The sequence below is a fragment of the Barbus barbus genome (assembly GCF_936440315.1).
Source record: "Barbus barbus genome assembly, chromosome: 24".
Classification (NCBI taxonomy): Eukaryota; Metazoa; Chordata; class Actinopteri; order Cypriniformes; family Cyprinidae; genus Barbus; species Barbus barbus.
The window spans coordinates 8194247-8219414 of record NC_136752.1 but is presented as its reverse complement, the minus strand read 5'-3'; the positions used below and the strand labels follow the sequence as shown (position 1 = coordinate 8219414).

At 37.2% G+C, this 25168-nt stretch overlaps 2 protein-coding genes across 2 annotated transcripts in view; both read right to left on the bottom strand.

Moving 5' to 3' along the window:
• The window catches only part of LOC306843998 (brain-enriched guanylate kinase-associated protein-like), a 31837-nt gene extending 26035 nt beyond the window's left edge, over positions 1-5802 (bottom strand). Inside the window, exons 1-2 of the mRNA XM_079375787.1 lie at positions 5218-5802; positions 406-434 (exon numbers count right to left, since the gene is read on the bottom strand). Of these exons, the coding sequence (XP_079231913.1) occupies positions 406-434; positions 5218-5754 (566 nt within the window). The 5' untranslated portion in view covers positions 5755-5802. The remainder of the gene's footprint in view (positions 1-405; positions 435-5217) is intronic.
• Positions 5803-19653: 13851 nt separating this feature from the next.
• Positions 19654-24756, bottom strand: LOC306843858 (cytosolic 5'-nucleotidase 1A-like). The gene is made up of 6 exons (XM_079375552.1): positions 24533-24756; positions 24259-24426; positions 23380-23509; positions 23027-23149; positions 22642-22826; positions 19654-21014 (listed from the first exon to the last, which is right to left on the bottom strand). Exons 1-6 carry the CDS (start codon positions 24653-24655, stop codon positions 20649-20651), a joined length of 1095 nt encoding a protein of 364 aa, XP_079231678.1. The 5' UTR covers positions 24656-24756; the 3' UTR covers positions 19654-20648.
• Positions 24757-25168: the final 412 nt, after the last annotated feature.

The window sequence follows — 25168 nt, the reverse complement described above, 5'->3', positions numbered from 1 at the left end:
CATCTCTGATGTCGCCTCAGGGAACTGCGATCTGATGACAGCACATGCATGGCTTGAATCTTCTCCAGCCAATGGAAAGGTGCCGTTCAGTTTGGGAATGGCCATTATGTGGCTTTCTACATCTCTACAGGTCTTCTCCGATGAATCCGTTTCCTCGGGATGCACATCGTAAAATGCAAATGTAACTACTCAAAAACACTCGGGATGTGATCCACAACACGTTACCAACCAAAACAATTGAGCTTCCAGAACAGACTGAAGCTTTCTAAGCAGCTAAACCCCGTTTTCTGGTGGAGAACGCGGGCACCGTTGCGAGGGTGAATTCCTGCTGCAGTCCAGGCATCGGGGATGGGAGAAAGAGAGGGCTAGAGGAACAGAAAATGACAGAAAGGTGAAACCGCTTACCTTATGGTCTGCATCTCCTCGTCCGAAGCCTGGAAGAAGGAAGAAGAGGCGATTAGTGAAAGGAATGTGCGCCTGGTTCCTGAAGCTGCCAAGGCATCACTGCGCAGTCTGAGGCACACACAGCCGCTCTCTCACTCGCTCTCTCTCGCTCTCTCTCTCCTTCTGTCTCTCCCTTTTCTCTTGCTCTCTCTCTACCCAACAGTGCTAGTATACTTCTGCACCGATCTCATGTGCGAGGAGGGGAGAAATCTTGACAGATTAAGTGCGAATGGAAAGCACAGTTGCAGCCAGAATGCAGATACACATCATACACGCCGCCCCCTTTCCCTCCTGCCCGAGAGAAACTCACTCATCGGCTTCGCGAAGATCCACAGGATGTGAGGACAGACAGCAGACCAGAGAGAGGGAGCGGGTGAGAAAAAGAGTGTGAGAGGGAGAGATGGTGTATGAGAGAGAGAGGGAGGGAAACAGGTGGGCTCATCTGTTGATGAAAGAATCAAGAGGGAGGGATGGATGGGGAGGCACTCCGGTTCTGACATCCACTGCGTGCTACAGCTTTCTCTCTCGCTCGGTCTGTCTCTCTGCCACTCCATGAATAATGCAAGAGTGAAATTATGTCAGAGGAATTTACATTCTCATTCAGATTTAGTGTGCAGCAGTGACCAAGGGACGTTCCAGCAGTCCGATTAATTCAACACCAGGCAGGCAGGCAGTACGTGATCCAATGTGATATAACACATCAAGCTAGTTTAATGGTTTACAGGCCAATCTAAATAAATGATAAAGCTGATATACTATGTTTGTATAGTATGCTAGTTTTGTATAGTATTTCATAATAAACTGGGGAAGTCGTGGGCTAATGGTTAGCGATTCGGACTCGTAATTCAAAGGTTGCGGGTTCGAGTCTCAGGCCGGCAGGGAGTGTAGGTGGGGGGAGTGAATGTCCAGCGCTCTCTCCACCCTCAATACCACGACTGAGGTGCCCTTGAGCAAGGCACCGAACCCCCAACTGCTCCCCGGGCGCCGCAGCATAAATGGCTGCCCACTGCTCCGGGTGTGTGTTCACGGTGTGTGTGTGTTCACTGCTGTGTGTGTGCACCTTGGATGGGTTAAATGCAGAGCATAAATTCTTAGTATGGGTCACCATACTTGGCCGTATGTCACTTTCACTTCATATATTTTTATGTTGTATATGCAGTCAGTATATCCCTTCATGCAGTCCAAAAATCTCACATGGATGTCTAACCACTGCTGTTGTATTTGTAATTGCGCAATAGAGTGTTTGTTATAATTTTGTCCAGGGTATTGTTAGATTTGTCCTCTATTTAAATGTTAAGTTTAAGACTTAAGACTTTATTCTCTTAAGACTTTATTCCAGCATTCTCATTCACCTCTATGGCAGTTGATTGGCTGGTGCAGGCAGCCTCGAAATAATGAGAACAAGATGCTGCCATCTTTGCTGCTTGAAGACTCAAAAAATTATATTGGGAAAAAAGTGCTCTAATATAACATATAGTATTTTTTGCAGTTTATATATTTCTTGCAAAAAAAAACAAAACAAAAAAAAAGTCAGAATGCACACCTGTTTATAAAAGCCTATCAGTGAATAAAGAAGATACAGATTGCACTTTTGGCCATGTGGACTTAAAAATACATCTAAATGTAAAAAATACATAAAACACTTTTACAGTTTTCGTATATTCACACCCTCACTCACTCTTCTTACTTAAAAGTCATTAACTTTTTCACCACATCATACATGATGTATTGTGTTTGATAACGTTTTGTGGTGGTGGAAATTATGTTTTAATCGTTTTTGCAATCAAATGGAATTAATTTATCTTGGTAAGGCTAATTACATAACCAGTGTTTTATGTACCTCAAATACACAATTACATAATATTTTTTACACTTTTTGTGTAATTTGACTATATTATAGTTTTATTTATTTATTTATTTTTATTAAACTATTCTGTTTACAAGTGATATTCTCATTATTTTAAATTTTTTCCTAACACAACACAACATATTTCTCATAACTCATGCATTTAACATGCTATGCACGCTTAAAAACGAAGGTTCTTTATTGGCATCTATGGCTCCAGGAAGAACATTTAACATCCCTGAAACCTTTCCATTGCACAAAATGTTATTTATAGCGGAAAAAGATTCTTAAAATGTTCTTCTCACTGTGAAAAAAAGGAGGTTATTTTAAGAACTGTTCACTGAAAGGTTCACTGGGGATCCAAAAATGGTTCTGTTGGCATCACTGCAAAAACCCCTTTGTAGAACCTTGATTTTTATGCGATTAGGGACAAAAATGTTGGTGGAGGTGGAAATGACACAACAACTATACAAAATGCATTATGTAGTCTGTAATGGCATGTAATTTTGGTAAATTTTACAGACTTTGTTTTGACACTATAAATGTGGTTTATTACACTGTTCATCTCACTCAGTTTAGGTCTTCATATCAACATAAAATAAAATATGTAGTTTAGTAAACTAATTTTAATAAAAATCAACCCAGGACATAAAAGTGCCTGAGTTACAGCATCGCCAAACCCTGTACCTGGCCGGACCCCAACTCGCACCACTGCTGCCAGTGTTGCCATGCTGGACTAAAACAAACAGCAATGTTTAGACAGCATTACAGAGCCAGAGTGTTTACACTCTTCATGAAATACTATTGGAAAATTACACAGTAACAATATAGATTAGGGAACACATTTTCACTATTAACTAGGTGCTTATTAGCATGCATATTACTAGTATATTGGCTGTTTATTGGTAATTATGAAGCACGTATTAATGCCTTATTCTGCATGACCATATTTTAGATCCCATGCCTAAACATAACTACTAAAACTATCAAAGCATAAGCAGATAATGTTTTAGGTAACTCTTGGTGAATAGTGAATAAGTATTCCCTAACCTAAATTGTTACATATCAAGATCCATATTTTGTTTTTGTAGTGTTAAGGAACCATATATTTATATTAAAATGTGGCACTGCTGTAGTTGATGACACAAAGGTTCGCTTATTATCTGCAGTTTCCATTAAAGCAGGAAATCGACTCAGTCCTCTAATATAAAGATCAACCTCCTCTTTCAAATGAAGGTTGTTTCTGGCAAGGACTGGAAATCTCACTTTCCAACAAATGGCAAGGGAGCTCTGCAAGTTTCATTTGACAGGCACACGCACACTCTCTCTCTCTCTCTCTTCTCAGGCACACACAGACTCGTCTCTCTGCCCCCTCACCGCCCACCTTTTTTCAAGCAGTTGCTAAGGTGACGGCAAAGACTGCATTTTAATCAGATAATAAATTAAGGCAATGATTTTTTGTGTGTGTTCTACAAATGAACGCTTCATGAATTTAACAGGTAAACATGTTTAAAACACTTAAAAGTTAACAGGTTCAGCTAGCACATCTGGAATAATAAAGCCCATTGAATAATATTTCATTCCCTGTGTGTATTTTGAGCTTGAAAAAGTGCACCGATTCAGCTCAGCATGATATAACCGCACACGTTTATCTACACTACAGTTATGTAAAACTACATCGATCCATTTAGTTGTCAGATACAGTATGTGATCCATACAGACTAATGAGAATCCCGCCTCCCTTAGCGCCGGATTAGTTATTGATCTGATTATCCTTCACACATGCGGTTTCTTCTGCTGAAAACACACAAGAACAGAACGGGACAAATCTCATTTACACTTTAATATACTCCTGTAGACTATTAGCTTAGATGCAGTGAGAGCTTATAGGATGTTGAGCTATAGAAACATTACAAATATAGCACACACAATTGACATGTGGCTGTGTTTTGGTCTAATATAGATAGTGAAGCACCATGGCTCAATTCTGGAAGTCTTATCCTTTCAGAACTCAGCTTGACTAAAAGCTTGATTCAATAGCAATGCCTTCTGATATATTTATGAGTCAGGGACAGACTGCATTGTTTACTACTGCTGCGCTTTGTATGATAACGCATCCTACACAGCCAGGCCTTTATATCTCCAAAATGTCTGCTGCGATAGTTGTTAAAGAGATTTTTTTTTCTTCTTTTTTGGATGGCAGCAGTACATAAAGAAAAAAAATCACTGCTCTGAGGTTGTTCTTTCAAAGCTCAGGGGACTTTAAGGACCTAATTGTTTTATTTGTAAATCAACTCAACAATTTTTACTAAAACTCTAACTAGAAGAAACTAGAAGAAATAAAATCTATAATTGTTATCATATAATAAAAGGTATTCAATGAATATTTATAGCAAAGCTTAGATCAGTGGTTCTCAACCAGGGGACCGGGGTCCATTGGAGGGCCCAGGAAACATTCAGGGGGACACAAGTAGCCCTATTTATTTTTTATTAAGTATAAAGTATTAGGAATTATTATTAAGATATTCAAATCTTAACTGTAATGTGAATTAAAATGCCAAAAATACAAATAAAATCAAATTGTAAACTGATTATTTTCACTCTAAATATTGTTTTTATTGAACCGCATAATGAATGATAATGATCAATAATAATGAATCAATAATATCAACACTCCCCCTCAAAAAACAAGCAGTTTGTTATTATCACTTAAATATATAAGCATATAAAATCAAAACGTTTGAGAAACTGGTAGAAACTCTCAGATAATTTAGTCTTGTTAGAATGTATTTGAAAAAAAAAAGAATATATATTTTTTCCGATATATGCAAAAAAAAATATATATAAAAATTATACAATAATATAAATAATTAAAGAATTCTATTATAATAATTATTAATAACAAAAAATTGACAGGAATGACTTACTATGTTGATGTCCCTGGGAAGGGAAACGGATCGGTAGGGGTATCTAGAGAGGGTTTCCTCTCTATAGAGCAGCGGACTCAAAGGTCTGATTCTCTGGATGGGATTCGGATGACTTTCTGGAGGACTCTTAACTTCTCTTCTCTCATTGCTCTCAAATGGGATGGCCGTCTCTTTCTTGGTCTTAACTTCCTTTATCTTATCTTCTCTTCGCACACAATCGATGTCCGTCTCCAGGTAGGCTTTTCCTACAGTCTCTGGTGCACCTTGCTCTTCCTGCATCCCATCCACAGATTGGATGCTCTGCACGGAAAAATCCACGTCTCCTGGCTGCTGTTCGTCGTCTAGGATCCTGGACTTGCTGTTATTGTTACTGGAAATGGAAGAGTTAGACCTGCAGGATTCAGTCTGCCTGGACAACATGAACAGGTTGGTAGGGCGAAGGACTCGGCTGCTCACTTCATCCAGGAACTGTGAGAACTTCAGTTTGGCTTCGATTTTTAGTTCCAGTTGATGCTGTGACACAGCCAAATGTGGCATGGCCTGTCCAGAGGTCACATTGACAACTTTACTGGGGCTCCTCCCTTCCTCCCCACTGGTCAATACTGCCCCCTGCTGGCAACTCCCAGTTTCTCTAAGGGGTCTGCGCTCTTTTTGTTGGTCACAACGTTGCTCTACTTCATGGCATCTGTTGGTGTTGAGCTTTAGGCAGGTGGTTGCCTCTGAGCTCATACTATCCCAACTAGAGGCCCATGACCTGCTGCTGTTGCTGGTGCTCCTTCCGCTGGGACTGGAGGTGAGGCTGCATGACTTCCAGCTGGCGTGTCCGGCTGCGAGACACCAACCCACACGTCCTCGAGTAGAATAAAACATCTGAGGGGAGGTGGACGAGTTGGAGGAGGTTGTGGAGCTGCACGATCTTCTCCTTAACTGGAGCTGGTGGTACATGCTGCAAGCAGAATCCATCGCCCCATGAATCTCAGTAATCCTGCTGGCCTGAGCCAAAGATGGGAAATGTCCAGAGGATCTGGTGCCTAGACAATGAATGAGCACAAAACCCAGATTTTTAAGCTTTTAGCCCTAATCACTGCCCACCGTCTGCATTAGTGGCTGGGAAAAACTCAATATTTAGGCCACAGAATCATTCAGTCCCCTCACTGCCATGTGTATGGAAGAACACGTTTATCACCCAGATTAGAATCCAGTTATATTTAGCTAAAAAAAATATATATACATACTGTTATATATAGTATTTCAGTCAATGGCAAAAAATGAATATCCAAAACAAAGAAAAGGAAACTTTAAAACAAATAAACAAAATAACTTGTTGAAATGTTCTCAGAAATGTACTCTGCAAGTTACCTTTGAACTGAAATTATTTGATATATTATTTTTAAGAATGTTTAAATTGAATGATTCTAAAAATGTCGTGCTGCAACCATAAAATGCAAAATAACTTTCCTTTAAAAAGTAATAATAATAATTTAAATAATAAAATGTAATAAATGAGTGTTGAAAGCATTGAAATGTAATATAATAAATATAAATAATTATTTAATTATAATTATATTTTAATTCATTATACTTTTTCCATTTGACTTTTTGTGTGTGTGACAAATCTTTTTCAAAAATGAACAATATTAAATAATATATAAAAAAAAAAAAAACTTTCATTCTTGAGGAAGGCAGAATTTATTTATTTATTTATTTATTTTGTACTTTGTACTCCATTATAAAATCAGGACAGTTAAATCACACTAACATTTCTGACTTTATACCACCAAAAAATATTTAAATTAATTTTAACTAATTAAATTAATTAATTAACTAATTAATTCTAACTGAGACTTGTCATATAGCACTTGCTTATTATTGCTCTTTTGTTGATTCTGATTGCTTCCGTTGTCCCCATTTGTAAGTCGGTTTGGATAAAAGCGTCTGCTAAATGTAATATAAACGTATTTTTAATTCATAAATTAAAAACATGCTCTGTTGTATTCAAATATGACTCGCATTTTGGTCTAAAAAGCAGAGAGAATTCAACAAATATATCAAAGCTAGTCAAGCACATGCAGATCAAATGAGTAAATTTTATGAAGTGATGTGTTTGTCAGGTCATGAGAGAAATTACTTGAGAAGTTTGCCCTTAATTAGGACATCTATTGATAGCAAAACAGACTATTTTTTTTTCTCGAACGTCTTTCTTCCAGGTCAATGCTTTCTACTGAACATTGATCACAGATAGCCAGATGACCTCACACACTCATTTGTATGGCTGAGAGTTTAATGTTTTCATTAAATATAAGGGAATCTGTCACACAAGCATTAGATTGTTTGTTGTGTAGTTGCGTAATGCAAATCCATTATTTCCCGATAATATCGCCACTACACATTATCGACCGCTCCTCCCTCTGCTGTTTGAGAGTGAAGTGATGAGTCACCGATGTCTAGTTTTAATTAGGCTGCTTGTGTGGCTAATAAGTGTAGCAAAAGTTCAACACAATGAACGATGGCCTTCTGTGATATTACATCTGTGGAGTTTCTCATGCAAAAACACCCCAGCTGCAGTCTGAACAAATGATCTGAACAAACCACTGTTGTGCCTCACATGTCTTTGAGACATTTTTTTTTTCATAAATCACAATGCAAATTACTTTACTGCCATATGTTTTACACAGACTTGAAGGTTAATAGTGATCTAAGTGTATATCAACAATAAAATACATTGTAAATCAATATTTTCTAAATGAGAGGGGCAGGGAGGGACTGGAGGAGGTTCGGAAATGAGAAGGGAGTGAGGGAAATAAAGGCACTAAACCAGCTAAATGATTACGGGAGGCCCGTTTATGAATAATTTAAATTTTATTGAGCAGAAATGTTACAGAAGGGAGAACACAGTAAAAGTGCTGCTGATCATGCTGACTCTTTCGACTACCTGCATCATTATTATACTATAACCAGTGTTATAATATAACCAAAGCTATACAGAAAATGTATTGAAACCAAATCCTTATTTATTTCATGATTCTATGAGGGTAATCTTAAAATGCACTTTTAAGATTACCCCCACTAATTTATTTTGAGCCCTTTGCAATTTATTTTTCATAACTTGTGAACAACTGCTATACCAAAAAGAGGTAGCATAATCAAAATGGGGTTGAATCAATGCTCCTGCCAATAATCTTAAGGAATGAATATCTAATAAATCGGCTTGCCTCGCTAAAAACCTAATTTTACCACCAATTTTTGAAAATAGATTTCTAGCCATAAAATCACCTTTTAATTTATTATCTATTAAGCAGCCCAAATAATTTACAACCTTTTTTCTTCTATTGCCATATCATTAATCTTAATCGAAAAGGTATCATCCTTTCTTAATTTCATTTTAGATGCAAAGAGAATGGCCTCAGTCTTTCCTGCATGCAGGGAGAGTCTATTATCTAAAAACCATTTTGATATTACTTGAAGCTGCAGCGTCATAGTTTCCTCTAGGACTCCTTTATCTTGATGAAATACTAAAACTACTGCATCATCAGCATACAGAATGAGTTCCTCTGAACATGCTGCTTTTAGATCATTTATATATAAAAGAAAAAAAAAAGGGGCCTAATATGCTCCCTTGAGGAACTCCACAATTAAGGACTAGACAATGTACCCCTAATGTCAACCCTCTGGCTTCCATCATCAAGGTTGGACTGAACCCACCTAAGATAATTTTTATCAAAACCAACTGCCTTTAACTTGTACAGTAAAATTTTGTGGTCTACAGTGTCAAAAGCCTTCTGAAGGTCCAACATAACCATCCCACAAAACTTACCATTATCAACCGCTTTCCTTATTTTAGAAACATACAGAGTACCTTTGGGAGGTGGGAAATGGTGATGGGGGAAAGAGAGCTGCAGAAAAAATATATTTCAATGTGCTTGCGTTCTCTCGTAATACATTTGCGTTCCCCTAAGAAACTTTGGCGTTTTTATCGTTGCACGTCAAAACAGTTGGGAAAAAGTTACTTTTAAAAGTAATGCATTACAAATTTACAATATTACGTTACTCCATAAAAAAGTAACTAATTGCATTACTTTTTGCCACCTGAGCAGGATTTACATATTTATTTTTAGTAACATATATATATATTGCAATTTTAAATGACCTTTCACACCAAAAGTAAATTAATAAACCTCAAGCTGATGGAAGTGCCTCTGCACCTCACTCCGAATTTATCTCAATTAATGGGAAAACAAAGTAACTTGTGTTACCAATTTGAAAAAGTAACACCAATATGTTCTTGTTAATTTAAAATCAATGCATTACTTTACTAGTTATTTGAAAACAAAAAAAGTAATCTGATAACTCGTTTTACTGATAATGCGTTACCCCAACCCTCCTCAAAAACCTCAAGTCCTCAAGATACCTCCCATGGTTACCCAGAAAACTAACCCAAGTCCATGATGCTACTTACTGCTGTGGACGTTGCTAAATATAGCCTTGGCTTGAGGGCATTTTCATGAGTTCCCCCTGGTGCTGTGCTACAAGCCCAGCCTTCTGCACACGTTCAGGCAAACAACTCCTTCTGGGCTCCTTCTCTCTGCCAAATGTGGGAAGAGCCCAAGCAAAGGGGACCTTTATCCCACAAGTGCTGCAGATCTCTATTATATGAACTGTACTTCATAATAAGTGGACAGTTTTAGATTTTCCTGTGATTAATGTCTTTAATAATCTCTCTATTTTCCAATGGTGCCAGAGGCAAATTTAGCCCCAACCCTTCTGACAGGAAGACGATGAGGTGATGGGACCCTTGAGAGCCCGTAGCTGTGAAATTGATTCCTGTTACATCAGCACAAGCGGGGATAATTGGTCATGGCTCGGCAAAAAACATGCTCTCTGTTTTCTCCAATAGACAGTCCAATCGTTCACCATCAGGAATCCCCGGTATCCTATAGGAGACACGCTGAAACAGGCAGGTGTGGGATCCTGGACTGGGATTTAGTTCTCAATTGCTAAACATGAGTAAATATACTTCACTTGTTACTCTGTGGTGCACTGCAGTAACCAAAAAACCTTACCTTTATTTTCTCAAAGCTAAGCATCGACAGTCTGTACATTTTCATTATCTGACAAATTCCATTTGTTCTTGTTATACTCTGGAATTTTCAGAGACCTGACTGAGGGATTTGGATATGAAAATTGCTCATCATAATTTAAATTATGGAAATAACAATAAAACAAATGTCATGGAAAGAGGAACATACTGTAATTTATATTTGATTGCTTTTTAAATAATTGTTCCTACTGAGTAATCAAAGGGTTATACAAGCATAATTTTTACTTTATTTTATTTATGTATGTATGTATTTATTTATTTAGAGCAGGGGGGTAATATTCCAGTTTAGATTAATATTCAGATAAATGATGTTTGTATTAATCTTACCAACCTGAAACTTTTCAGGCATGTGTATTTTTCACACTTAAATACTTTTTTTTAAATGTCATATACTGTGCCTTGCAAATGTATTCATACCCCTTAATTTTTTTCACATTTTGTTATGTTGCTGCCTTATGTTAAACTGCTTTAAATTACTTTTTTACCCCACATCAATCTACACTCCATACACCATATTGACAAAGCAAAAAACAGAATTGTCACAACTTCGTAAATGTATTAAAAATAAAAAACTCAAATAAGTACATTGCATAAGTATCATACCCTTAACTAAATAGTTAGCTGAAGTACCTTTACAACCTCAAGTCTTTTTTGCTTGATGCGATAAGCTTTGCTCATCAACATTTGGCAATTATCTGCCATTTGTCTCCTCACCTCTTCACCTCTCAAGCTCTTTCAGGTTGGATGGGGCAGATGCACATTTTCAGGTTTCTCCAGAAATATTTGATTGGGTTCAAGTCCAAGCTTTGGCTGGGCCACTCAAAGACATTCACAGTGTTGTGTATAAGCCACTCTTGCTGTGTGCTTTGGGTCACTGTCCTGTAGGAAGATAAACCTTTTGCCAGTCTGAGGTTCTGAATGAATTAGTGAAAACCCAGTCCAGAGCAATATTTTGGTGCATTGAGCTTTTCTTCTATTCTGATGAGTCCCTCAGTCCCTGCTGCTGAAAAACACCCCCATAGCATGAGGCTGCTATCAGCACACTTTACTTTTGGGATGGTACTCTGCAGGTGATGAGCAGAGCTGGTTTCCTTCAAACATGATGCTTATAATTGAGGTTCATCAGACCAGAGAATCATATTTCTCAGAGTTTGAGGCTCCTTTAGGTGCTTTTTTTGTAAATTCCAAGTGTGTTTTCTTTTGTCTTCACTGAGGAGAGGATTGAGTTTTGCCACATTGCCATAAAGCCCAGATCGGTGGAGTGTTACAGTGATGTTTGTTCTTCTGTAGATTTCTCCTATCTCCACATATGATCATGGAGCTCAACTAGAGTGACCATCAGGTTCTTCGTCACCACTCTAACCAAAGCCCTTCTTCATCAATTGCTCAGTTTGGCCAGGAAGCCAGCTCTAAGAAGAATCCTGGTTGTTTCAAACGTCTTCCATTAAGGGTAACAGAGACTACATGCTTCTGTGACCCTTCAATGAAGCTGAAATTTTTTCTGAACTCTTCCCCAGATGTGTGGCTTGACGCAAACCTGTTTCTGAGCTCTAAATATTTATTACTATTTTTTGTTCATATTAATACAAATACATATATATATATATATATATATATATAAAAAGGTTTGTTTTATGTAATAGAAGTTGACATTTCTGTGCTGAATAACACTGATGAAATTCTGACTGAACACTTAGTGAATCCATTATTACAGAGGACATTAAAGAAATATATTTCATCATCTTGCATTAAACTGAGGACCAAAAAAAAAAAAAAATCATGTTTCTTATGCTTCAAACTGCATAATGACAAAGCCCTAAATTGAAAGAAAATTTTGACAGAAACGGTCTTGCTTATATGTTCAGTGCTCCCTTTAATCCTTCCTTTATCATCCAAAGGCAAGATCTTAAGATGGCTGCATCTGAAAACACCGGCAGGCTGATTTATTACAGGTAATGTTGTGGGAATTAAAACAATAAATCATTACCCCCCACAGGAGCTCTGTACCTTTCAGCAATGCCTTTACCTAGAAATGTGTTACACGAGCAAATTAAAAGGAAAACATGTGGGAAAATGACAGACAGATGACAAGCTTTCCCAGAGAGGTGGGGCTTGGTGCTTTGGATCATAGGGGAGCAGTGGCCTTATTGGACCAGGCATGATGCTTTGTAGATGCCAAGAAGCAGCATAGTCAATATGTCGTACTGGGACATATTTAAATATAATTCAGGAGAACCCAGCGAGCGCTGGAAACTAGAGCTGTCAATCATGTTTTTATGAATCTTTTAAAGGCTTCACTGTAAATGACATGCTGTCATGGTGTTTTACTGACTACTGGTTCTGGTTCCTGTTGACCTGGAAACCATTGTGCTCTGGGAGTCCCACAGGCGAAACGAGGGTTGGTCTGACCTGAATGCATTTCATTACATTACATTACAGAAAATGCGAGGGAAAAACACTAGTGGGCTCAATCTGTGGGTTTGGCTTACAGTGTAAACATAATCAACATGCAAGGGCTCACAGAAATAGTATTTCAGATCTGTTTTAAGATGCTTCCTCATCATCTTTTGTTGGAGCACTAATAACACCATGAGACAAATTTTATAAAAGTTTTTTGCATTTATTTGTAATGTTTCTTTATGACGTTTGATATGCTGAATATATGAAAATCACATTACTTTTTGTGTATCATGAACAGTGCTCACAAAAAAATGCTTAAGCTGTTATTACTCATGCATACAAATTATAAAATATCATGCATAGTAAGATTATTAATTAAATAATAATAATACAAAATGCATAATACTGAGCGAAGAACAGTTTGACATAAACAGTTACTAAAAGTGAGTTGTCTAAAACTTCAGAAGTGTACGCTAGATGATTTTTGGCTTTTATGACTAGTCCCACAATAGTCTGGAATGTTCCAGAAAGCACTAGAATATTACAGAATATTCTAGAATGTTCCAGAAATGCATACATATTTTGGTAAATATATATATATGTGTGTGTGTGTATAAACATGAAAAATTAGTACAAAAACATATCTGTACTAAACCAATGTCACATAATAATAATGATAGTTCTAAAATTTACCTGACCTAAATATTTACCAAAATATGTATGCTTCATGAAAGTAAAATAGTACAATAGTAATTGGCACCACATAAGAAATTAAGTTAAACAAATGTTTTGGTGTAATCCACATAGCGTTCACATTTAAACCTGTTTTGGGAACTGGATCACTTGCATCATTTTTTTTGTCTTTTTATCCAAACACTAACATATACAATGGTTTGAACTGATGCAATACCAAAGATGATTTTTAATCACAAAGCGGGACCATTTTGAACGCACCATACGCCGTATCAACATCACCAACAACGCCTAACTAAAATTCATGTTTCACATACAGTCTCAGTTACACTCTGAAATTTCCAAGCGCTCAAGCATGACTTTCTAATGCTATTACACCCACGCGTGTCACAGCCACACTTCTCCCAATACCCAGAACGTGCAAACTGGCACATACACACGTCACCTCAGCCACAGAAATATCACCTCTGACTGAAAGGATAGCACAATTCAGCCAGAACTGTGAGTCTATGTTTTATGTTTAGTCCTCTTTCATGAACACTAATTATAGTGTATGTGAGGTTAAGCTTCTTTTGCGGGAGCTCAGGGCGCTCACTGACTGTAATCCATTGTCATTAATTATGTCTCAAACATACTGAGCCCACTCACTTCTCCTGGAGTCAGTGCTGAAGTATCCATGGAAACTGGAGGACAGGCAGAGCTCATAACGAGAGGCAGTCTGTTGCCCAACAGAAAGAGAACGGACAAATGTTTTAAGGGGCTGGGAAGGGACATTGTCCCCTTGGGCTTCAGTTTTGGCTATATTCACCATTTTGAATGTTCTTTCAACTGTGATATGAAACGTTGCACTAAATACAAAGGGTTTTTCATTAGATGTACTCTTGGAAGAAAAATAGTGTGGCCTATGGCGATATCAAGGCTTTTGGATTAATGGCACAAGCCTACTTTAGTCTCATAGTGCCCTCTTCTGATTAGTACAGGGATTTTTATTGAAGCAATGCTGATTTAAAAGGTTAGTTAAAGTGTCCCAAAAATGAGAGTTCTGTCAGTATTTACTCACTTGTATGTCTTTCTTAAGTTGAACACAAAAATTGATGTTCTGAAGAATGTTATAGACACTTTTGTGCATGGTCTTAAAATAGCCTATGTATTTCCAAAGCAGATTGTACAGATTTATGAATTATTTTAAAATCTTCCCGGTCTACTTACATTTGTTTTGACATCCGCTTCAAACATTACAGTGCTCATGATAACTTTAATTAACTCTACAATCCACTTCACCAGCTAATCACTCTTTAACAGCAATGCAATACAGAGTTACTGTAAAATGGAAGTTCAAGAACATTTTAAAAATAGATATTAGTCCTGAATCCAGTAAGCAAAGTGGTGCTCCAAAAATGCCAATGTAGTCCTAAAAACAGGTTTTTTAATGTTTGTGTGGCTTTTTTTTCTTTTTTTGTCAGTCTGTGTGAATTGTATGGTGAATATTCAGTGACTCTTGCTGCCTTCAAGTGCAACTTGTGCCTTCAAGGCAGGTGTTCATTAGGCTACATGGGTTCTGAGTTCTGGCCCTCGAGGTCTACTTTCCTGCAGAGTTTATGCTTCCTTCACATGCTATCGGAAATTTCCTACTTCCCACTTCAGAAGTCGTAGTTATGAATTTGTCTCAATCAAGCTTCGTTGCAGTAAATAATTGGAAATCATAGAGGATGCCAGGTTCAGTCTTGACTACTTGTTCAATTACTCTGTACTATCTAGGCAGCTTGCTGACAGTTCTAAAAATTCACATCTATTCACATAGCATCTATTTTTGCTGCATATAAAACATACAACATGCATCAAATTGTTATTTACAGTATATGAGACTTTGACAACAAGACAAGACAATACATATTTTGTGGTAAAAATTTTTTTTGATTGATTTATATATGTTGGCTATACATCTGATCGATTTCTGAAGGAAGCAGTATCCTTGGCTGCCTAGTGTTGTGTGTTCGATTCAGTTGAGCTAAACTGTCTGAAAGTTGTGGTTGGTGGTCAGTTTGTGTGTAAATACTTTGTTTTGTTTTTTACCAACGTTCCCCACTTTTAATTTCATTTCTAGTGAGACATTTGTACTGCAGTAATTAAAAATTGCTTAAAAGCACTCTCTATTTTATTGTAGATCATTAATCTATTATGCTGCCTCAGAATTCTGTCCGAAATCATTTTCATTCATCAAGCCATTGCCTGGTAGGGCAGCAAGGCAACAAGTTAGCTGCCTAATAAGCTTTCAGACACAGCACATTGAAAATCTATTTCAGGGGGTTCACAAACGACTTGAAAACTCACTGGGTGATAGGGTGAGGCAAAAAGTCATAGCGCAGCTAAGCTGCAACAGTTGGCTTTATTTTCACGATGGTGGAGAAAAACAGACGATGCAACTGCCAATGTTTTGTGTAATGTAGGGTAGACTGAGTACAGTAGAGACACGTTCTGCTTTTTCATCTCTACACAAAAAATAGATGCTGAAATTAAGTGATTTTTCACATGATATTTATTTTGCTTGTGTACTAAAATAAATTGATAATAGCCATAAATAGTTAATATTTTCCACAATTAGCTCATAAACATGAGGTGCATTTTAGTCTCAACTGTACCCATATGGTGTACAGTTGAAACAGTAGCATGGTACAGTTGAGACACCCATTCTTAATGCTCTAAAGCTGGCTAACCATTTATAGCAAATGTAATAAATTCCAAAATTACAGTTTTAAATAATTACTGTTTAAAAATAATTTATTTGCTTTATTTAATTCAGATTAATTTAAACAAAACAGGAACAAATATTTAACACTACAAAAATATATGGCAAAAAGTACAAATGTAAACATAACAGTAAAAATAACAATATACATACCCGTATTGTCACGAATCTGGTCCGTACAACTTCCATTTGTTCACCACCAGAGGTAACCCGCTTACCACATGGACTTTCACACTACACAGCACATTGGACTCCATTTCCCATTATACATTGCACTGACGACACACAGCTGTTCACACTGATCACGCTTGCACCTGAGAACCATCTCACAATCACCATCACCCAATCACACACACTACATAAGCTTGGGACATTCGCTTGCTCTCGGCCGAGTATTGTTTAGCCCAACTACCTTACAGAGCGTTCCCAGTATATCTAGTTTGATTTCCTGTGTTTTGATTCCTGCCCGTGTTCCTGGATTATTCTCTCTGCCTTGCCCTGTTTGGATACTGTTTGCCGATCGTCGACCCACGCTTGCTCTAGGATTGCTCTTGTGTCTCGCCTATGCCACACCTGTTTGCTCCTATTAAAGCCTTGCAAATGGATCCGCATGTCTCATCGACCCCGTAACACGTATATTCTATAATCCTACCCCTAAACCTATGCATCACTCGGATCTTTCTGCATGTTTACATTTTCAATCATTCTGTATGATTCATAAGCTTGTTTCATCATGGGGATCTAAAAAAATATTCCCATAAGGTGAATTTACTGGTATTACTATACTTGTGAGGACATTTGGTCCCCATAATGTAGGTACTACCAGTACACAAACACACACAGCCTCTGTATGCGCTGTATTTTCTATGATTGAACTGTTGCTGTATACAGTACATAGCAACCTATAAAAGCTGTCTCAACTGTACCCACTTTACCATCATGTATATTTCTATTTAATATTTGCTATGTAATCCTTCTAACATTCATGTTCGAAAATGTCCATTAATAATAGACAGTTGAAATATCATAACACTGTACAACTAAACATCATGGGAAGCAATTGAAGACCAATTCGGGTACAGTTGACACATTGTTTCTCAACCATACCCCACTGACATGCTCGCCCATTTCTCTAGATTATGAAAAGATTATAAAATATATGAAACTTTCATATATTTTAGATTCATTGCATGTAAAGTAAAACATTTCAAAAGTTTTTTTTGTTTTAATTTTGATGATTAGAGCTTACAGCTCATGAAAGTCAAACATCAGTATCTCAAAATGTTAGAATATTTACATTTGAGTTTCAATTAATGACCATCCCTACAGTATAAATTCCGGGTATCTCTTATTCTTTGAAACCACAATAATGGAGAAGACTGCTGACTTGGCAATGATCCAGAAGACCATTACTGAAAGGTGTGGCTGTTTACAGAGTGCTGTATCAAAGCATATTAAATCAAAGTTGACTGGAAGGAAGAATTTGGGTAGGAAAAGGTGCACAAGCAACAGCCATGACCGCAAGCTTGAGAATACTGTCAAGAAAAGCTGATTCAAACACTTGGGAGAGCTTCACAAGGAGTGTACTGAAGCTGGAGTCAGTGCATCAAGAGTCACCACACTGAGATGTCTTCAGGAAAAGGGCTACCAAGCCACTTCTGAACCAGAGACAACATCAGAAGCGTCTTACCTGGGCTGTGGAGAAAAAGAACTGGACTGTTGCTCAGTGGTCCAAAGTCCTCTTTTCAAATGAAATTAAATTTTGCATTTCATTTGGAAATCAAGGTCCCAGAGTCTGGAGGAAGAGTGGAGAGGCACAGAATCCATGTTGCTTGAAGTCCAGTGTGAAGTTTCCACAGTCAGTGATGATTTGGGCTGCCATGTTGTCTGCTGGTGTTGGTCCACTGTGTTTTCTGAAGTCCACAGTCAATGCAGCCATCTACCAGGAATTGTTAGAGCACTTCATGCTTCCTTCTGCTGACAAGCTTTATGGAGATGCTGATTTCATTTTCCAGCAGGACTTGGCATCTGCCCACACTGCCAAAGGTACCAAAAGCTGGTTCAATGACCATGGTGTTACTGTGCTTGATTGGCCAGCAAACTCGCCTGACCTGAACCTGAAGAGAATCTATGGGGTATTGTCAAGAGGAAGATGAGAGACACCAGACCCAACAATGCAGATGACATGAAGGCCGCTATCAAAGCAACCTGGGCTTCCATTACACTTGAGCAGTGCCACAAACTGATCACCTCCATGCCACACCGAGTTGAGGCAGTAATTAAAGCAAAAGGAGCCCCTACAAGTATTGAGTACATGCAGTATACAGTAAATTAACATACTTCCCAGAAGGCCAACAATTCACTAAAAATGAACTATTTATTTTATATCATCAAAAATGAACTATTTATACAGCTTAACTATTTTTTTTTGTTGGTCTTATGAAGTATTCTGATTTGTTGAGATAGTGAATTGAACTTTTCCACGACATTCTAATTTATTGAGATGCACCTGTATTAGAAAACTAAACAAAATAACGTAATTTACTAGTGGTTCTGACAAAATGTCTTTTAAAAATATACATTAATTTGAACAAAATAAAAAAAGCAATGAAGGAGTCAGTGTCTAAGTTCATAAAGACTCATTTCACTATTGAAATCTCCCGAATGAATGATTCAATGTCAAATACATTTTTTAAACGGGTTGTCGCCACCTGCTAGCAGAAGATAAGTGTTACAATACAAGTGTTAAGATACTTTCGTTTTGATCGCTACTGTAGACAACAAGTGTTTATACCTATAAACGTTTATCCCAGTAGGCCTACTTCTGTTATTGAAATGTCTGTAACACAGTAATAATGTGTGTTTGAAAAGACTGTTTGTGTTGCTATTTCTGGATCAGCAGCAACATAAATGCAGATTTGAATGTCTTTAAGACGCTTACGATGTGAAACAGGTGTTAGTGGAGTGTGAGCAGCGCATGCTTTGTCGCCACCCATATGACAGTATTCACATCGGAAGCGTGATGATGGCCGACCCTCTGAGTCATTAACATGGGCAGCGACACGATCCACTGACACTCGCGATGTTGAACAGTCGTAATAGACATAGCCGTCATTGTCGAGACAACGCATCTTTGTCATTCAGGACTAAGATCGCGTGGGTGTTTGAAGCAAGATCGCAATTTTTTATTGATTAATGGTGCAGCTCTAATGTAAACACTGCAATATGTTTTGCTAGGATATTTTCACGTTCTCGCGAGATCTCGTGTAGCAATGTCACACCTGTTTGCAACAGTATAGCACTCTTTTGTATTTATGTTGTTTATAATTGTTCTTTTCCATTAAGAACAGTGGAGGATAAGGTATGCAGCCAATGACTTAAATGTTTAGCTGTTCCTGTTTATATAGCACTCTTATATCATTGTATGGAAAAGAGCAGCTGAAACATTTTAAATGTCTTCTTTTGTGTTCCAAATAACTTAACTCATGCAAAGTTTTTTTGTCATCTAAAAACCTTTATTTATCCCCATTACAAGTCTTGAGTTCAACTTTACCTCAACCCAAAACAAAACAGCCTAAAACCAAAACAAAACCAATGTAGCATAAAATGTAATTTAGTGAAACTGCTTGAATACATTTGTATTCAAAAGAGCTTATGTTGACATCATGTAAAAACAAAAGGATTATACAATTCAGTGACATGCAACATACCCTTAATAGCAATCGATAGTGTTTCTGATCATTTTAATACAAGCAGAGATATCAACACATTACGTAACTGTCATTTGCAAAACAAGCAACGTGTGGAAAGCAAATTAACCTCGGAGAACATACAGTAGATGAGAACACAGTAAATGTTTGCAACCGAAGCAGCATAATGGGCAGATGATAGTCCTGAATTGCAGAGAATACTCTAATAATGAAAATGAAGGCCTCACTTTAATTAATTCTGAAGTGATGTACTTTCCTCCTCAAAAATAAGTGCATTTAGAACAGCCATATAATATAAAAAATATGAAAATCTATTGAACAAAAACATTTCAAAGTGTATGTTTAATTTTCTAGTTTTAAAACAGCCCTTTATTAATAAAGCAAATCTTCTTGTTATATGAACCCCATAAAAACAAATCTCCTCAAACTTTTCCTTATAAATATAGCATCTATGAAATAGATTGATCGATCGATCGATAGATAGATAGATAGATAGATAGATAGATAGATAGATAGATAGATAGATAGATAGATAGATAGATAGATAGATATGTCCAATAAACTAAAAATAATTTTCCAGCATTGCTAATAAAACAATTTCATTAGCAAAGTTTTTGTGCAAGAAAAAATATGTATGTTCAGAAAACATACTTCTACACAGCAGTTCCTAAGACATGTTTGCATCGTAAAGCATTGAAAGTAAGGGGAAGATGTCTTCATCTAAACAATATAAACTATATAATGAACTCCCTTAGTGGCTGACCTGTAACATCATTACGAGCTCTTATTTCTGCTGCGTTTCTGGTTCAATCAGCTTCCCTTTGTTATATTTCTGTCCTATCCCATATGGCACGTGGGCGGCAATAGTGCCCATCTCCTTGGCCCCCTCAATGTGGAACATCTGGTCGTCAAAGAATATGTGCGGGCGAATCTTCTGCAGCAGGGGACCTTTAGGGGCCCCAGCAAGGAACAAAGCCTCATCGATCTCCAGGTTCCAGCTTCTGAGTGTCTTAAGCACACGGACCCCAGAGCTTGCCGCGCTTCTGGACGTCACCAAGAAGGTGCGTATAGGGCAGTTCAGTCGCTCGTTTTTGGCGTAGAATTTCTTCTGGAGCTTCCCTAGAGCCTCCAGAAAGCACTTATGAGGACCCTGAAGATGAATAAGAGGGGAGGAGTGTGTCAGCCAATGGGATTAGAGGATATATTATTGGCAAGTGCTTATGCTGGAGCAACCACAGCTGCCCATTTAAGACAGAGTCTGCATTCGAAAGCTGAAAAATGCTGCCTCCACAGACAGCATATGGAGGTAGGAATCCCACAAGGCCTGTCCAAATCCAGTGATTGTGTCACATCCTGTCTACTAAGATACTTTAATCTGTCAGTTTTGAATGCAGCATCGTTTCCTATGATATCCCACTATCCTGTGCATTTGATTAAAGACAGTTGAGGTCAAAAATTAAAGTGTCATCTGAAAGTTATGGTTGGTGGTCAGTTTGTGTGTGAATGTATGTTTTTGAACAGATTTTTCCATTTTTATTTCATTTGTAGTGTGAAATTAATATTGTACTAATTCTCACCAAAGCTCACTCTGTTTTGTTTTAGATCATAAGACCGTTAAGGTCCGTTCACACAAAGAACGATAACTATAAAAGTAGCTATAATAGTAACCAAACATGCTTTTGTTTTGTTGTCTGCCACTTTAAATACTCAAGCTCTTCAAAGCAGGATGGATTCTGATTGGCTGTCAGTGTTTTTATTGTATATCAACTGGAAAAATGTATTCTTAAAGTGATCACAATGAAATTGCTCCTCTGTGCCATTATCGTTATAGTTGTAGTGTGAATGATTTTTAAAATCTTATCGCTATCATTATTGCTATAGTTACTGTCTTTGGTGTGAACGGGCCTTTATGCTATTAGCTTCAGGAGGTACTTTTACCTGCAAATCACTGCCTGAAATTGCATTTCAAGTCAGCTTTCAACGCAGATAGACTCAAGTATGTTAAAAATGACCCTATGGAGAACCATGTGGTGTTGTATAAATAGCATGTCACTGAATCCATTAATAAAAAATAAAAAAAACTTGTAAGTTATGTAAAGTTTATTCTATAAAGGGCTTGACTAGAAGTAGCTGACTAGTCAAAGGGTCAATGGTTAACTGTCTTTAGGAAAAGCAAAACACTGGGTTCACTTTATTTTCATAATTCCAAATATATTTGTACTTTATAGGTTGCTATCGGTGCATTCAAGTCATGTTGGAAAGATTGTAATTAGCTGAACGCCCATGAAAGCCTCCGAAGAGTTGTAATTACTAGCTGAAAACTGAACTTATTCCAAGTTAAAACTGTGTCAGAAATATGGCAGATGCAAAAGATGCATCATCTGTATCGATGGCAAATTTGTTGAAATCAGTGAGTTAGCATAATGTTTTTCTTTACAAAAAAAACATTCAATTTACAGAACCTCCATAAACTTAATTAAAAACAATTAGGCCTAAATGCAATAATACAGAGATGCACATTATTAATTTATCATTTTAATCTTCCAGAATTTTTTGTAGAAAAATAACATCTGTGTCTTGTTCCAACCAGTGACTTGAGCGCACACAACTTCCGAATTCATAAATATGAACTTCCCAGGTGGACTGGAACACAACATACTGTATTCTAAATTAATGTTACTCAGCTAAACAAACACTGTGTATTTCAACTTCTTCTTCTGCTTTATAGAAGTAAAACTAGTCATATGATTCACATCTAGTGGAAATACCTGACATACCTGTGCGAGTGGTTTATTCTCATGTTGTTTTTCATGCTCAAAGAATATGTCCAGGCCGTGCTGTTTCACTATGATCTCCGACTCATCAGAGAAGAGCACAGCATCACCATCGAAAGCCACGCGGAGCTGAGTCTCAGATAGCTGAGACTCCACATTAGGCTTAAACATGATGGCTGCTGCTATTCCTATCATGGTAAATGAAACATTACAGGTGTCCCTTTACTGCAAAGCCAAAAACAAGTATGAGGAACATCATTACTCCAAATGCACTGTAACTCATTGATTAATCTTAAACTATGCAATCTAAAAATTTAAAAGGTTAAATACTTCAGTTTAGCATGCATGCTGTAGTTGTTGCAGTACATTTGTGTGTATATCAATTTACCCTCCTCAATGGCCTCCTGGACTTTCTTGGAGTCTTTGGAGAGATACAGGTTAGTCATGTAAGCCTTGAGGTAGCCAATTGGGCTCTGACCTCCAGTCATGCAGAATCGCTCTATCGACAGATCTGTAAAAGATGAATTTTAATTTTACCACTCAACTACTGTCTCTTGTATTAAAACGTCCTTGTTGTACATTGTGCTGTGTTAAATGTTGGGTGTATTTCACAAAGACAAACTTCTACCAGCTTAATAGGCCAATAAACTTTCAGTTCAACATCAGTTGTAAACTTTTAGGGGTTGCTCAGAATTATGATGTAACATCTAGACCAGAATGCAGTGAAAATGACACACCTACCATAGTGGTTTATGCTGTTTATGAGTCGAACCCCAACTTGGGCGTGATTGTTTGTCATGAGAACAATGTCAAACAGCTCTTCACTGTCTGGATAGAGATTCCTCAGCCTTTGATTTACAGTCATCAGTGCCTGTGTGAATATTACAAGGAAGGAACTCTTGTTTTTATAAGCAAGCAAGCAAATAGCCTCTACCAACATCAAGCAGCATAATGAACTGTATTTGCAGGGGTTACAATAACTGAAAGCAACTGGCACCTTTATGTTTATGACAACCATTTCTGCTCTTTTATGTTAAAAATATGGTGGAAAGATAATACAAATTGATTATTTAATCATGCAGGACATAGAAATGTGGTCCTGAAGTGCAGCCTCCGTTATTACAGAATAATACTATTGCAAATAAAATGCTGCCATTATAACTTGTGTGTTTGTATTGACAGCTTCATTGTTTATAATTACAGTGTTCTAGTGATGGGAATTCTGAATCATTTCTGTGGGGAAAAGCTGACTTTTCCATTTGTTGATATGACATGGGTAGATTCAGATGGTAAATATAATATATTCTGTCCATATTAGAGATAATCACCATGTTTAGAATGAAACAATCATGTTTTAAAAACATGATATTTATCATATCATATAACAAAATATAATTTGTTGTTACTACTGTAAATATATGTATATTTAATTATTATTGGATCTCCTTCAATACGTTCAGAATCTTTACTAATTAAAATTATTTTGTTTCTGTATTTAAAATATAGTTTTTATATTAACATATTTTAATGACAGTATATTTATTGAACAAAAAAGAATTGTTCCTACTGTATTAATTTGTGGACGATGTTATTATTCTAATGTGCGGATGTTAGTCTCACTTTAACGAAAGGAAAAGCAGGTCCTTGTTTCAGTGGCTCATTCTCGTGCTCTTGCTGATGTAGAACATATTTCTCCAGTCCTTCTTCCTCAAATATCTTCCTTTCTGCCACCATATCAAACAAGGTGCGGGAAGAAACTGCGATAGTAACTGCATATTTCGGCTTGGGCTGTTAAAAGACACGGCCAAAATCAATGACAGTCAAACTGGCTGCAGCTAATCGTATACAGTAGCCTATGAGCATAACGCCTTATTGAATTTGACTGAACACTTACCGGTCTCGGTTTTGTTGATTTTAAGTTTTCAAAGTGCGCTTTAGCAGCTGCCCAATCCGTTTCCTCTTTTGTAGCTTCCTTTGTGTCCGTTGAAGCCCCTTCTGTTTGTTTTATTTCGCTCATTGTATCTTATTAACTGTAACTTGTGTGTTAATGTTAACGTGCCTGCTTAACTTCCTATGTTGAGTAAGGGCTGGATGTCAGACATCGCGGAAATGTGAAGGGGTTGGATGCTGAGTAGGAGGCGTTCCGTTTGACGCAGGACGTTTGTGCTTTCACTCTCAGCAGAGACTAGTCTGAGATCAAGAGCTAGTCATTTTTGTTCACTGTAAACATAAGGGTTTTATCTCCAAGACCATGTCATTAATTTGAATGTTTTTGTTATTAAAATAGGACAGCTTCGTTTTTTCTGTGACCAAATGTTTGGGTGTGTAATAGCCTATAGAATAGAATAGAATAGAATAGAGACTTAAATATCTAGTATGTTTTTAATTATTTTATGTAATATGCTTCTTGTGTTCCACTTAATTATCTAAATTATGTGTAATTATTACATCAATAAGACATTCTGTTGTTGTTTTTTTTTCTTTCTCTGTGATACCACCTTATAGCATAATATAATGTGTTGTCTGATGA